Source organism: Pyxicephalus adspersus, chromosome 4 (genome assembly GCF_032062135.1).
Source record: "Pyxicephalus adspersus chromosome 4, UCB_Pads_2.0, whole genome shotgun sequence".
Classification (NCBI taxonomy): domain Eukaryota; kingdom Metazoa; phylum Chordata; class Amphibia; order Anura; family Pyxicephalidae; genus Pyxicephalus; species Pyxicephalus adspersus.
Genome location: NC_092861.1, coordinates 9677488 through 9689230, shown reverse-complemented (window position 1 = coordinate 9689230; position 11743 = coordinate 9677488). Strand labels below are relative to the sequence as shown.

Below are 11743 nucleotides of genomic sequence, written 5' to 3'. Positions count from 1 at the left end.
GGCTCCAGACTATTTTTCTTTAGTGGAAGAGGAGGCAAAATGGCTCTTTTGATAGTAAAGGTTGCTGACCCCTGGACTAGACTCATTGCACTTATGTATGTACCTAACAGATCAATAGGGGGTAAACAGAACAAGTAAACCAGTTTGCAATTTGTCTACGACTATTTTTAGTGACATGAGGGGGCAGAGGAAAAAGTTGCCTAACTTTCTCTTTATGCAGCGTATATTCATTAATATCAATTAATAACTGCTCATTGATGTCAGCAAGAAAAGAAAGCCTTGTGCAAACTCCATGTTAAGCAATCAGCTTGCATAGGGCTATGAAGTCCTTTCCCAACCAAATATAATAGAACCAATATTTTCATAATGGAGCAGGCAAATGTCCCTATATGACAAGGTAGCAAATTTAGGAGTTCGCTATTAACAGTAGATTTAGGGGGCCAATGATGATATGAGCCAAAGAAAAAGGTCCCCAACCATTAAAGATGGCACAATTTATTTAAATATACTGAACCATAAAGGATATACATTGTATGCATCAGCTGCCTTTGCAAATGCAGGTCTTACCTTTTTAAAGTAGCAGTGATATCGCTTTGCTGTACATAGCCTGAGCTATGAGAGGAACCCAGGAAACCCAACAACTATGTGCTACCTGATCTATCAGAGGCAGAGACAAGACTGGGTATTTTGCACAAGAGAAAAACATTAATGGGCTTATGGCAGGAACCTCTTATAAAAAGCCAACATCTTACACTGGATTAAGATTTGGAAGAAACGCATAAAACACACCAATGGTCACACATAGCAATTGTATTCAGATAATATTTGCTTATCATGTAGCTTAGTTTTAACATATCTGAACACTGTCAGTAGTAGAAAACACAGCAATACTTGTACAATGAAAAAAGAACATTTATTCTCATTGTTACATAAAAGCATAAAATGGGGTCATTATTCCACATAAAAATTTGGATTAAAACAAACTTTACACTTAAAGTACCCTCTAAAAAGGGTAAACTGCTATACAAATAAAACATTGCAACAATGCAGTCCAATGGGGTCATAAAACACCATCATACTCTGTAAAACACTTTGAAAGTCCTTCCTGCAAATCAGAGAATGATACAATCGTGATGTATCTTATGGTTTGGCTTAAAAGTGGAGCTAAAATACTTGGAAATTGCAGGAATCCAAAAAAGGCCCGGTTAGAAGATAGAATAGACTTGAAGGATTGTAGAACAGACACTACTTGCAAGCTTTCCTCTGTGAAGGGATATGAAGTAATGCAAACAGACATCCATATTCCAGTCATATTGTCCTAGGTAAACAATCCACCATTGTCTGTTTAGATCAAGAATACAATGTTATCAGAAACCATTATGTGGTTCGCCTCCTCCATGAGCTCCAAAGCAGCCTTCACCTCTCCCTCCGAGAATGGCGATTCATTGTTCTTGTTGATGGAGTCCATGATGGTGGGCAAAGCGATGGATTGAGCATGGGCAGCTTTAAAGGCATCTAGAAGAGCTGCCTTGAAATCCTTCAGTCTGCAAACAAAGGATGGAATTTTAGATATAATTCAGATTGGGAATACAGACCCTGGATAAAAATTGTAAATCAAATACATTATAGTAAAGGGCCTGGTAGAGATGACTGATCTGTAGCTGATAAATTGTGCTCTGTATGAGCTTCACAGACTCATGTGAATGTGCCGTTCATCTCCTGATACATAAAATAGACATGGGGTCTATGTTCATCTCAGCAACCTTTGTTGAAGCTCCCTGTTGTACTCTCCCCCATGGATTTATGCTGTAGTTATATTCTTACTTCATATTGTGTAACTATTGAGATATGCAATTTATCTGATTGAAAGTACAAACGATTAACTTTTCAATAAAAAGAATTAAAAACTGACAAAAAAGTCTGATGTGTGTTGTACATAACACTTAAGGCTTCCTGACCCAAAAATGGGTAGAGGGGGGACTTAAGGCTATCATGTTCCTATTCAAAACCAGTCTTTATTCTAAAACCCCCAAACATACAGCTAACCTTGAATCAGTATGGAATGCCTGGTCCCTGTCACACTTTAATTCCCTCTTTAATTCCCACACAGCCAAAATGTTGCAGTTAGCAGAGAAAAGCAAAGAATAAAAGGCAAGCATGTCTGAAGGGACATGGATTCTAGGAGTGCCAATATCCTTGGTCCTCTTCAGCTCTCACCATTTCTTCCCACTGACCTCCATTGAACACACGATGCGGCAATGAGTTGGAGGTCACTAGGAAGGAACAGCGAGATGAATGGAACTGGAGGGGGGGGTTACTCAAATTTTTGGTTTCCGTTCGGCAAAACATTTCTTCAACAGATCAGAGCAACATCAGGAAATGTGTGAACACTTATGGGTATAGCTCGTCTTCAAAAAGTGTGCAATAGTGACAGGATCAATGTAAGCCCCTGATCTCTGGATAGAGGCTGCAAAAGGCAATCAGGATGATTGTTTGCTGGTTTGAAACCCTTTTAAAGAATTCCTGGAATACCACTTCTGGTTGGACTGACCCTTCAGCTAAGGTTTAGAATGGCAATAGGAGTGCAAACTAAGGCACTGCCAGACTCACCTGTCTCCAGACAGCCCGGTCACTTTCTCCTTCTCTGCAGGTGTCTGCGGCGCATGGGACTGAACTGTAATTAGAAAGAAAATCAAGTGTTATAATAACCATCAACCAAGACAAGTAATTTTAAATTATAGAAGTGCTGATTAAAAGTCACAAACCATCAGGGGTCTCTTCTGTGTCACTGAAGTCATAGGGGTCATGTGACTCTCCCTCAGCTGTGCTGGCTTTCCTAAAATGTAAATAAAAGCAGATAAAGCAAAAAGCTCTTTAATCTTTAAAAAACACATACAAAACTACACCAAAACAAATAGCAGTTGGAACATCAAGCGTGTTAAACCAAGATGGTGGGGTGGGAAAGGATTTACATTGAAGCACAGGCTGAATGCCAGAAAAAGTTATTATTTTGTATTTTTGTTAAGCTAGTCCTGCAATTAACACAGTTGGTGCAATGTACAGCCAACTAGATGACTCCTTACAATAGAGGCCTGTAGTATGAGATGTGAAACAGATACCAACCTTCAGAATGCACTGTATTTATGCCGTGCTGCACAAATTAAAAGACTGGCTGCACTGGAAACAAATATTCTACAATACGTAGCAGTCCACTGCCACCATGAATTCTTGAGGACAATTTGATAAATAAGACGAAATAGCAGATAAAGTCACCAACCTTTTCTTCCTGGTCCTTCTCTCAGTCTGTGTGGCCGCCTCCTCATCAGTATCAGAACCCTCGTCTTTCTTCTTACGCTTCTTCTCCTTCTCCAGAACCTGAAATTGGAGACCAAGAATAAGCTGCTGATAATTACTGTAATGACCCCCACCCCACTACACCCCTAAAGACCCTCATGCCGCTTGTTAAACGTGGGTTTCACAAGAAGGTATTCAATAAAAGCTTTTCCTACATTTATATGCATTACATCTATTTTACAGCCTGCCCATACTTTAATGTACCCAGCACGCTCACCTTTTTGAAGTAGGCATACTGGACAAGCTCTATGGCAGCCTCAGCATCTTGCAGCTGTACAGTCTTGCTCATTCGCACTTTGGCATGAGCCGTGGATAAACGGATAAGAGTTTCCAAAGTACGAGCTGTTACAGGAGATGTCTGGAAGCAAAGGCAGAATATGGTTAGAGAGAAAAACTACAGCTAGGATATACTCAAGGCAAACACTTTCATGAAGCATTAACATTCTGTAGGCTTGAAACTTACCCGGGGTACATCAGAGCTGAGCTGATCCTGGTTCCTCAGCCGGGAATACTCCTCTGCTATGTAATTTGCAGCCTCTGCTGTGAGAACGGGCTTGAATAGTTTCGCTACATGGATGTACTTCCGCATGAACTCCATGCTAACAATCTTCTCTCTGCACAGAATAAATTCAACATTAGGAATTGTTCAACATGACAACTGTGATGAGTAGTTACCCCCCAGAAAACAGCTTCAGCTCTTTAAAGAAGTCAAATTATAAAGTGTTTGTTATCAGTGGGTTATTGCAGTTTTTTATTGGCATTATGGTACCAGAGTTTTCTCGGTCTTGGGGAAGGATCACAAGTTTGATACAGAATAGAAATAACAGGCACTTGAAATATATTTAAAACCTTCAGAACATCAAGCATTAAAATGAGTTACATGCAAATCAATCTGAGACTCACCAGTAACCCCATAAGCTTCACTAATGACTTTCAAGTCCACCTATCACACTGAAACTCAACAAAAGGGTCTTGTTTGCAAGATCTGCATACTTCAGCTGCTAAAACCATAGATCTAATGGCTTTAAAGCACCATTTTTATGGAAGGTGAAGGTTTATGTAAGTTTTCTTTAGGACCACAGCCTTTCACAAACTTACTTCTTTCTTTTGGCTCCATGCAGAAGGCTGTCGTGTTTCTCATACACTTGCAGTTCTTGCTGCTCTTCATTGGTAACATTGGGGTCATCAGTGGCCAGAATATCAACAGAGCTACCCAATGGCATGGCTAAAAAAATGCAACAGATTGAGAGTTAACATTTTACATACAGCACAATACTGTGCATAACTTCCTGGTCTTATAGGTTAGGGCATATGATGTTCAGAGCTACCATTAGACAGTAACTGTGAAACTGGAAGACTGCAGCCTCTGGTCAATATAAGTTACAGCATAATCCAAACCTAGCCTTTGAGCTTTATGTATTACTGAGGTCAATAAAGGATATCGCCTATACTCAAAAAAACATTACTAGTTAATGATCCAAAACCCATACAAGCAATTAAGCAAGAGATAAGACTTCACTACCTGTGTACATGCCCCCAGCTATCAGAAATAGAACATGCCATATCTATAGATGTATTTGTAAATCATTTATACTAAGAAAAATCAAACACTCACCATCACCATCTTGTTCCCCAGCAGCTCTGTAGCGGTGCATACGCAGCACATGGTCAGAGATCTCCCGGTCCTGTTCTAGGTCCATCTGATCCAGCATGATGAATAACAGATCAAAACGAGACAACAGGGAGTCTTGTAGGCCAATGTTCTCCATAGGAGTTTTGTACTGGTCATACTGGAATACAGGAAAAGCAGAACAATTTATTCACACAGAAAAAGAAAGGTACCTCAACTATATTTCACATAAGAAAGCCACTGGCTAGGGGCAAAGAATGTTTTATGGTCAAATTGATAAGCACATGTATTTTAATCAATGGCTGCAAGTAAGCCAGGTGACGCCCCCATGTAGCACTGAAGTAGACTAAAGAGGATTGCACTGTGCCAGTTTTATGTTGACTTTTGGAAGGCAAAGCATATGTGAAGCTTTCAGCAAGTTGCAAGCACCTTTGTTGAAACCTTTAACCCTAGAAAACCGCAATTCCAGCTTGTGAATAATAAATCCACATCTTAATAGGAGTGCTGACCCATTAAAACAAGATGCTTGCAGGCATTTTAACAAGTCAATTACAGCTTTCTTTTGATCTTCTTTTGAATATTTTATTGCCCAGCCAGGGTCAGTGAAAGTGTTACTCTTGCCCACCAATTTAATTGGTTAACATGTTTGAGAATTTTTTCAGTAGCATCAAAGGTCAATGGAGCAGGTATGGAAAAGATACAAGCACAGGTCGTCATACGTACAAACATGGCACTTCAAAAAAGGAGGAGTACTCACCCTTCCATAGACTGGATTGGCTGCAGCCAGTACACTGCATCGGGCGTTCAGTCTGGCATGAATGCCGGCTTTAGCAATGGTGACCCGACCCTGCTCCATGACTTCATGGATGGCTGTGCGGTCCATGTCAGACATTTTGTCAAACTCGTCGATGCAGACCACACCGCGGTCAGCCAGCACCATGGCACCGGCCTCCAGTCTTCTCTCCCCTACAATAAAAAAAAAGTACTCCATCAAAAAATACCACTTACATGGTGTAGAAGCTTCTGTCCTACTACCAAGTGAAGTCATTTAATATCCATAAAGCCACTCAACTCTCAATGCACAAAGATCACCAATATTACACCAGCCACCGTCTTTTTCTCCTGCCAGGTAATAAAAAGAAACCTATATACAGCACAGCACTGATATTACTGACAGTTGGACTTACCAGTCTCTTGGTCGGTTGTGACCGCAGCAGTCAAACCCACCCCAGAAGAGCCTCTGCCAGTGGTTGGGATGGCACGAGGAGCTGTACAAAGCACATATCGGAGGAGCTGAGATTTGGCTACAGAGGGATCACCTATAAAGAAAGATCAAAGGCATATTAAAAATTAAAGAAGTTATGTCAGGCTGGAGTAGTTCTGAAAAATATCTACTACATCGCTCATGCTAAACTATAGTGGAGGAGGACCAGGAATACAGAGAACCCCATACCAAAGCCAAAAAAAACGCCATTCAAGGTGTAGGCAAATCTGTATCATGCACATCAGTCCTAAAGAGAATGAAAAGCAATCAATGTACCTATCAGCAGAACATTTATGTCTCCTCTGATGCGGGTCCCGTTTTCTAGCACCTTCTCCACACCGCCAAGCAGCATGCAGAGAATGGCTTTCTTGATGTAGTAGTGTCCATGTATGCTGGGGGCAAGAGACCTGGACAGCTGGTCAAACACATCCTGCAGAGAAAAATATAGAATCTGTAAATGTGACAAATCTATACAAAGCTTGCAACAGCCACCATTCACATGTCCATTTAATAACACTGAATGGCAGAATTCAAGGAAATTATAGAATACATCAACAGAATATAAAAGGTGGAAACTGCCAACTTATATTTTGAGCTACAATAACATTTTTACAACAGCTGCATGCCAAGGGATACAAACTGCACCCTCTGTAAATGTGTTTGGCATTAACAATCATATTTCTGAACATTAATAGCACTTTCTTTCACAATATAGGCTTAAGGACAGGTCAGTCACAGCAAAGCATATTAAACCATGATCTGTGTCTGATCTCTGAACCCAGAAGTGAATTTTGAGCACAGCTTCCTCTGACTGATGCAGCATGACAATTCATGTTCCTGCCTATGCATATACTGATATCATTTGCTAAATACTGTTCAGGGTTCCCATGGAATATATGTAGCAATGTTACCTTAGAATGAGTTTTGCTGAACTTCTTGATTTTAGCCAAGTCATCCGCTGAAAACACCGGTGAAACTTCCTTGCTCATCTGGACAACATTGCAGGCTATCATAATCGTCCTACACATAAAAAGAAAAAATTAGACACAAACATAGAATCCACAATAACTAATACCACTAACTGGCTGGACACTTTCTTCTGAAGCACAAAAAAAAAAGTCAAAAGACAACACAGGAATCCCATTACCTGAATGAGCCAGACGTGTAGCCATTTTGTTTGGAAGGCAGACAGCGATAGGTTCCAATAATCTGCACCCGTTCCCCAGGTTTCACCTTGTCAACAAGATCATCATCCAAAATAATATCCACAGATCGGGGCAACTGACCAGCAGGGGCCTTTTCCGGCATCTCCTGGATGGTGATGGTCTGATGATCTTTGTACAGAGAGAGACCATACTCCGTCTCCATAGGATTGTTATCCTCATCCTGCAATAGATAGTAGGAAGCTGTCATATCTATTGCATAGGAACCGAGACTAAAAACTCTTTCCTAATGACTGCTAGAAATCTAATCCACTGTGACTTTACTCCACCTGCAAGATGGGGATAAACTCAAAGAGACTTACCTTAGTGGGATATACAGAGCTGGAGGGAAAGGCATCCAGGCTGGTCATATCTGTATACTTGCGCTCGATGGTCTTCTTTGTGGCTGGACAATAGTGAACACTGCGGACCACTTTAGGGCGTACCAAAGAACCTGGATAGAGAGAAATATTGGTTCAGGTTTGTGTCAGATATTGGAGATTGCTAGGAGTCCATGCACCAAGTAATCTGATGGTAAAGGTCACTGCATGCTATCTTAATATATCAGATAACAGCAATGAAGGATTTCTAGTTTATATTTCACATCCAAGTAAAGACAAAGTATGCAGCTATCCATCGCCAACATATTACACAGCGCTGTACAAAGTCCATAGTCATATCAGTAGCTGATTGTCTAAGGAGCTCACAATTTAATGTCCCTACCTCCATCATATCTCATTTCCACAGTTTAAGGTCAATTTAGGGGAAGCCAATTAACCTAACTGCATGTTTCTAGAATGTGGGAGAAAACTAAGGACCTGGAGGAAACCCACGCAAACACGAGGAGAACCTGCAAACTTCATTTAAACATTAAAAATTAGGACCTAAATCTGACTTGGTTATCAGCCACAATACAGTAGAGCTAAGACTAAGAATCAGCACAAAGCCAATCATGTGTGCTGGAGAGCTCATGTGCTGACAAGAGCATGCTGATGTTAGGTGCAGAGTTATCAAAGTTCTTCACCAATCACAGGCTTGTAGCAAGGTTAGAAAATATTAGGTTACTTTGCTGCCGTAAGAAAAAAAAGGTTACCTAGCTTGGTCAATGCCCAAAACAATCAGCTATAAATGCAGGTAAATCGGCTCCCATATATGTATTCAGTGTATTAAACCCCCAGTGTTCTCCCCAGCCCCTTTTAGCTGAGCGCACCACCCGGCATTTTTCAGTAACCACTTGTCTGTTTTGGGTGGCCACTGAAAAGTTAGGTCACAATACAGGGGCTGCCACCCAGCCAGTAATTTAGTACAAATGCTCACATTTGGTAACAATGCCCTCCACACAGACAACAGAGCCCAGGAATCTAGAGGTCAGGGTCCGTGGGGTGACATGTTTGGAACCAAAGCTGCCTTCCAGACCGATGTAGAATTCTTCATATTGCTTGGCGTATGTAGCGTCGATAGAAGCCACAAAGTCCTTCAGAGCCCGCTGGAAGGCAATCAAGCCCTCAAAGGCATGGTTCATAAGGCTGGGAGAGAAGACAAAAAGATAGAGAATGAGAACTGAGATCAAATGTGGAGTTTAGTTATACAAGGCAACCCAAGGACCTTAAAAGTAAAATCTAATGTTAAATTATTTCACATTTTGCAGCACCAGCCCTGCTTAGTGCTCTAGACTAGAGCAATTCTCCCTTAGTTATATGGATGAGGGGAGAGGAGGAAGATTGCAGCCACCTTACTAATAGTCAGAATAGACTGCATAGGATTATGTCTTCTCCGGGGATTATGTAAACTAAACTCACTGCTGCACCATCCCATTAATAATAAAGGCGCCCATACAAATCCGGTGTACCCAATGGGTGGGAATGACTGATCCTAGTCACAATACCATATAGAAGCTTAATAATAGGGGTACTCACAGATTGGCTCTCTTCTCATTCTTCCTGCGCAGATCGTTGATATTGACAATAAGTCGGCACTGATTATCACTGATCATATCCCGGACTTTGCTCTGGTAAATCCCCTGATCCTCCTAAAAAAAGGGAAAAAATACAAATTCATTAAAAAGGTACAGCTAATCATTTCAATGTATATCATCAGTGTCAACCAGATGACAATCATCTGGGTGGGGCCGAATTTCATTTTCACACATCTTTCACTCTGTACCTCAACTCTATTAGAAAAGAAATCCTATGTTAGATGAAAAGGTGTGAATCCTCTGAAGGGTCAGACTATTACCCAGAAGTTTGCACTGAACACTATCATTGATAATAGGATTCATTTTATTGTGTTGAGCCTCAATCTTTCTTATAATACTTCCTGTGTGTTAGGTTTGTAGATGTAATACCCCAGTGAGGGTATCCCAGGGTTCCTAGATATGGGCATGCTGAAAAACACCAACATTTTTACTTTATATAAAGTGTAGATATCTTCCAAATCCTTATTTTAGTAAAGACAGAGTACAGAGCCTGCTGGGATGAAACATTCCCTGCGGAGGCTTCAGGCTGCTGCTTCTACGTATGCCTGCTCGAGCATGTGCAGAAGGGACTTTGCGCATGCTTTTACAGGTAAGTCAGATCAGATTTCTTACCCCCATTTACAGGAGGATACATCATCTGATCTCGCTTCTGTGCGGTGCAAGATTGGGGTGACGTTTGTAGGAGAAAAGATGGCAGCACCCCGTGCCTCCTCTCCACCATGACAAAGGAAGAAACTAGGACCAAATAGAGGCAGGTTGTGGGGAGACTGAAGGCTTTGCGGAAGGTCAGTGTGCTTTTTTTTTTTTTAACAGTTCCGGTTTAAGATAAGCAATACAATAGTCAACATTTAATAGATTAAAGTGTACCTAAACTCACAGTTTTCACTTTACATAAAAGAGTAGACAACCCTTTTATGTTATGTAAAAATTTTTTTTTTTTTTAATTGCAACACCATTTTAAAAAGAAAAAAAAGGGTGCAGCACCACCTAGGCGACCGAGAATGAATGGGAGCGCAAAGCCTCGCGGGATACCTATGTCACACATCCCAGAAGGAGCCTTTTTGTGAAAAGAGAAAAAAATAGCCGATCTCACGCATGCGCAGTATTTCTTTCCCAACTACGGCACCTGATCTCACACCTTTGTCAGGTGACATAGGAAAAAGAGAAGATGGCAGTGCCAGGAGCGCTGGGACCGAAGCGGGAGACCTCTGGAACAATCAGCTGTGCTGCAGGATTAAAGGTAAGTTGATTTTTTTTGTTATGGGGGACATTTGAGTTTGATTTATATTTCAAAAGGAACTAAATAGAAAACTAATGAGATTTGGGCATTTTTGCTTAAACCATGCCCAAGAACCCTCTTTTGGGGACAAGTGCTGTACACAAGAACACTATAGAGCTCTATGTAGTGGGGAGGACGCTGCAGGAGGCACCCCGCTGTATAGATGAGCAATTATCTTCATCTGGTTATGGCTAATTATCTCAGAGAGGCTCCAACCAAATACAGCCAGGAAATCCTGTCTGTAAGCAACTTTTCATGCGGTCAGACAATCTCCTCTAGGGAACCCTCATGCAATATACAGTGCTGACCATACATACAGGGCGGCCATACTCCATACAATCTCCATATACTGTACATTAGCAGCATTGTGACCATCATACACGATACAATCACACCATGCAATCTCTATACCACTGTGATCGGTCAGGTTATGATGTAACACGTGGTGCCTACTTCGGAATAATAAGCTATTTCCGGCCATGCTGAATGTCCATGTTGGGGACACCGGTATGAGCAGCGGCTGATTCTGTATTTAGGATTCACTCATACATCACCTCATCATCCAAGAAGTCCAGATACTCCCGCTGAGCCTCCCTCATCTCCTGGTCCTCCATCTCTGTGATCATCGGGGCGGCCATGGCTTTCTCTGACTCTGGAACGTGTACTGCTAATGTCCACCGCGCTTCTTCTTCCACCTCCTCACTGGCGCGAAAAACCCAGCTTTCCCGCCAAACCGGCTACCTTACTAAACTTCTGATTGGATCACCAACTGGCGCGAACGACCCAAAACCCAATCAGCTACTAGGATGCAAAATTAGGGCGGAGTTGGAATGCGTTAGGGGCGGAAGAAAATGGAATGTTTTTCAGGAGGCGGGGTTTCGTAGCTCCAAGCTAACCTAAGTGATGGGGCGGAAAGCGTGGTGGGTGGAGAAATTGAAAGCGTGCAGCAAGGGGGCGGAAGTGAAGATACGTATACGTAAACTAATATGATTCCAAAGGCGGCCATGTTTGTTGAGGGCAAGCTATAGGATGGCTGCTA

General features: G+C 41.6%; 1 protein-coding gene across 1 annotated transcript; it reads right to left on the bottom strand.

The window, feature by feature from the left end:
• Positions 1 to 891: 891 nt before the first annotated feature.
• Positions 892 to 11518, bottom strand: MCM3 (minichromosome maintenance complex component 3). The gene is made up of 17 exons (XM_072407363.1): positions 11259 to 11518; positions 9367 to 9479; positions 8768 to 8976; positions 7774 to 7904; positions 7396 to 7634; positions 7160 to 7268; positions 6525 to 6678; positions 6172 to 6303; positions 5742 to 5950; positions 4970 to 5144; positions 4453 to 4579; positions 3818 to 3968; positions 3572 to 3712; positions 3278 to 3375; positions 2766 to 2836; positions 2611 to 2674; positions 892 to 1544 (listed from the first exon to the last, which is right to left on the bottom strand). Exons 1-17 carry the CDS (start codon positions 11340 to 11342, stop codon positions 1346 to 1348), a joined length of 2406 nt encoding a protein of 801 aa, XP_072263464.1. The 5' UTR covers positions 11343 to 11518; the 3' UTR covers positions 892 to 1345.
• Positions 11519 to 11743: the final 225 nt, after the last annotated feature.

Bases quoted from the DNA above. Each gene is read 5' to 3' on its own strand.
- MCM3 (XM_072407363.1), bottom strand. From the start codon at position 11,342: ATGGCCGCCCCGATGATCACAGAGATGGAGGACCAGGAGATGAGGGAG. The intron at 7,905-8,767 runs GTGAGCATTTGT...CTCTCTATCCAG, and splicing joins GGAGGGCATTGTTACCAAAT to GTTCTTTGGTACGCCCTAAA. The intron at 2,675-2,765 runs GTTTGTGACTTT...TTCTAATTACAG, and splicing joins CACAGAAGAGACCCCTGATG to TTCAGTCCCATGCGCCGCAG.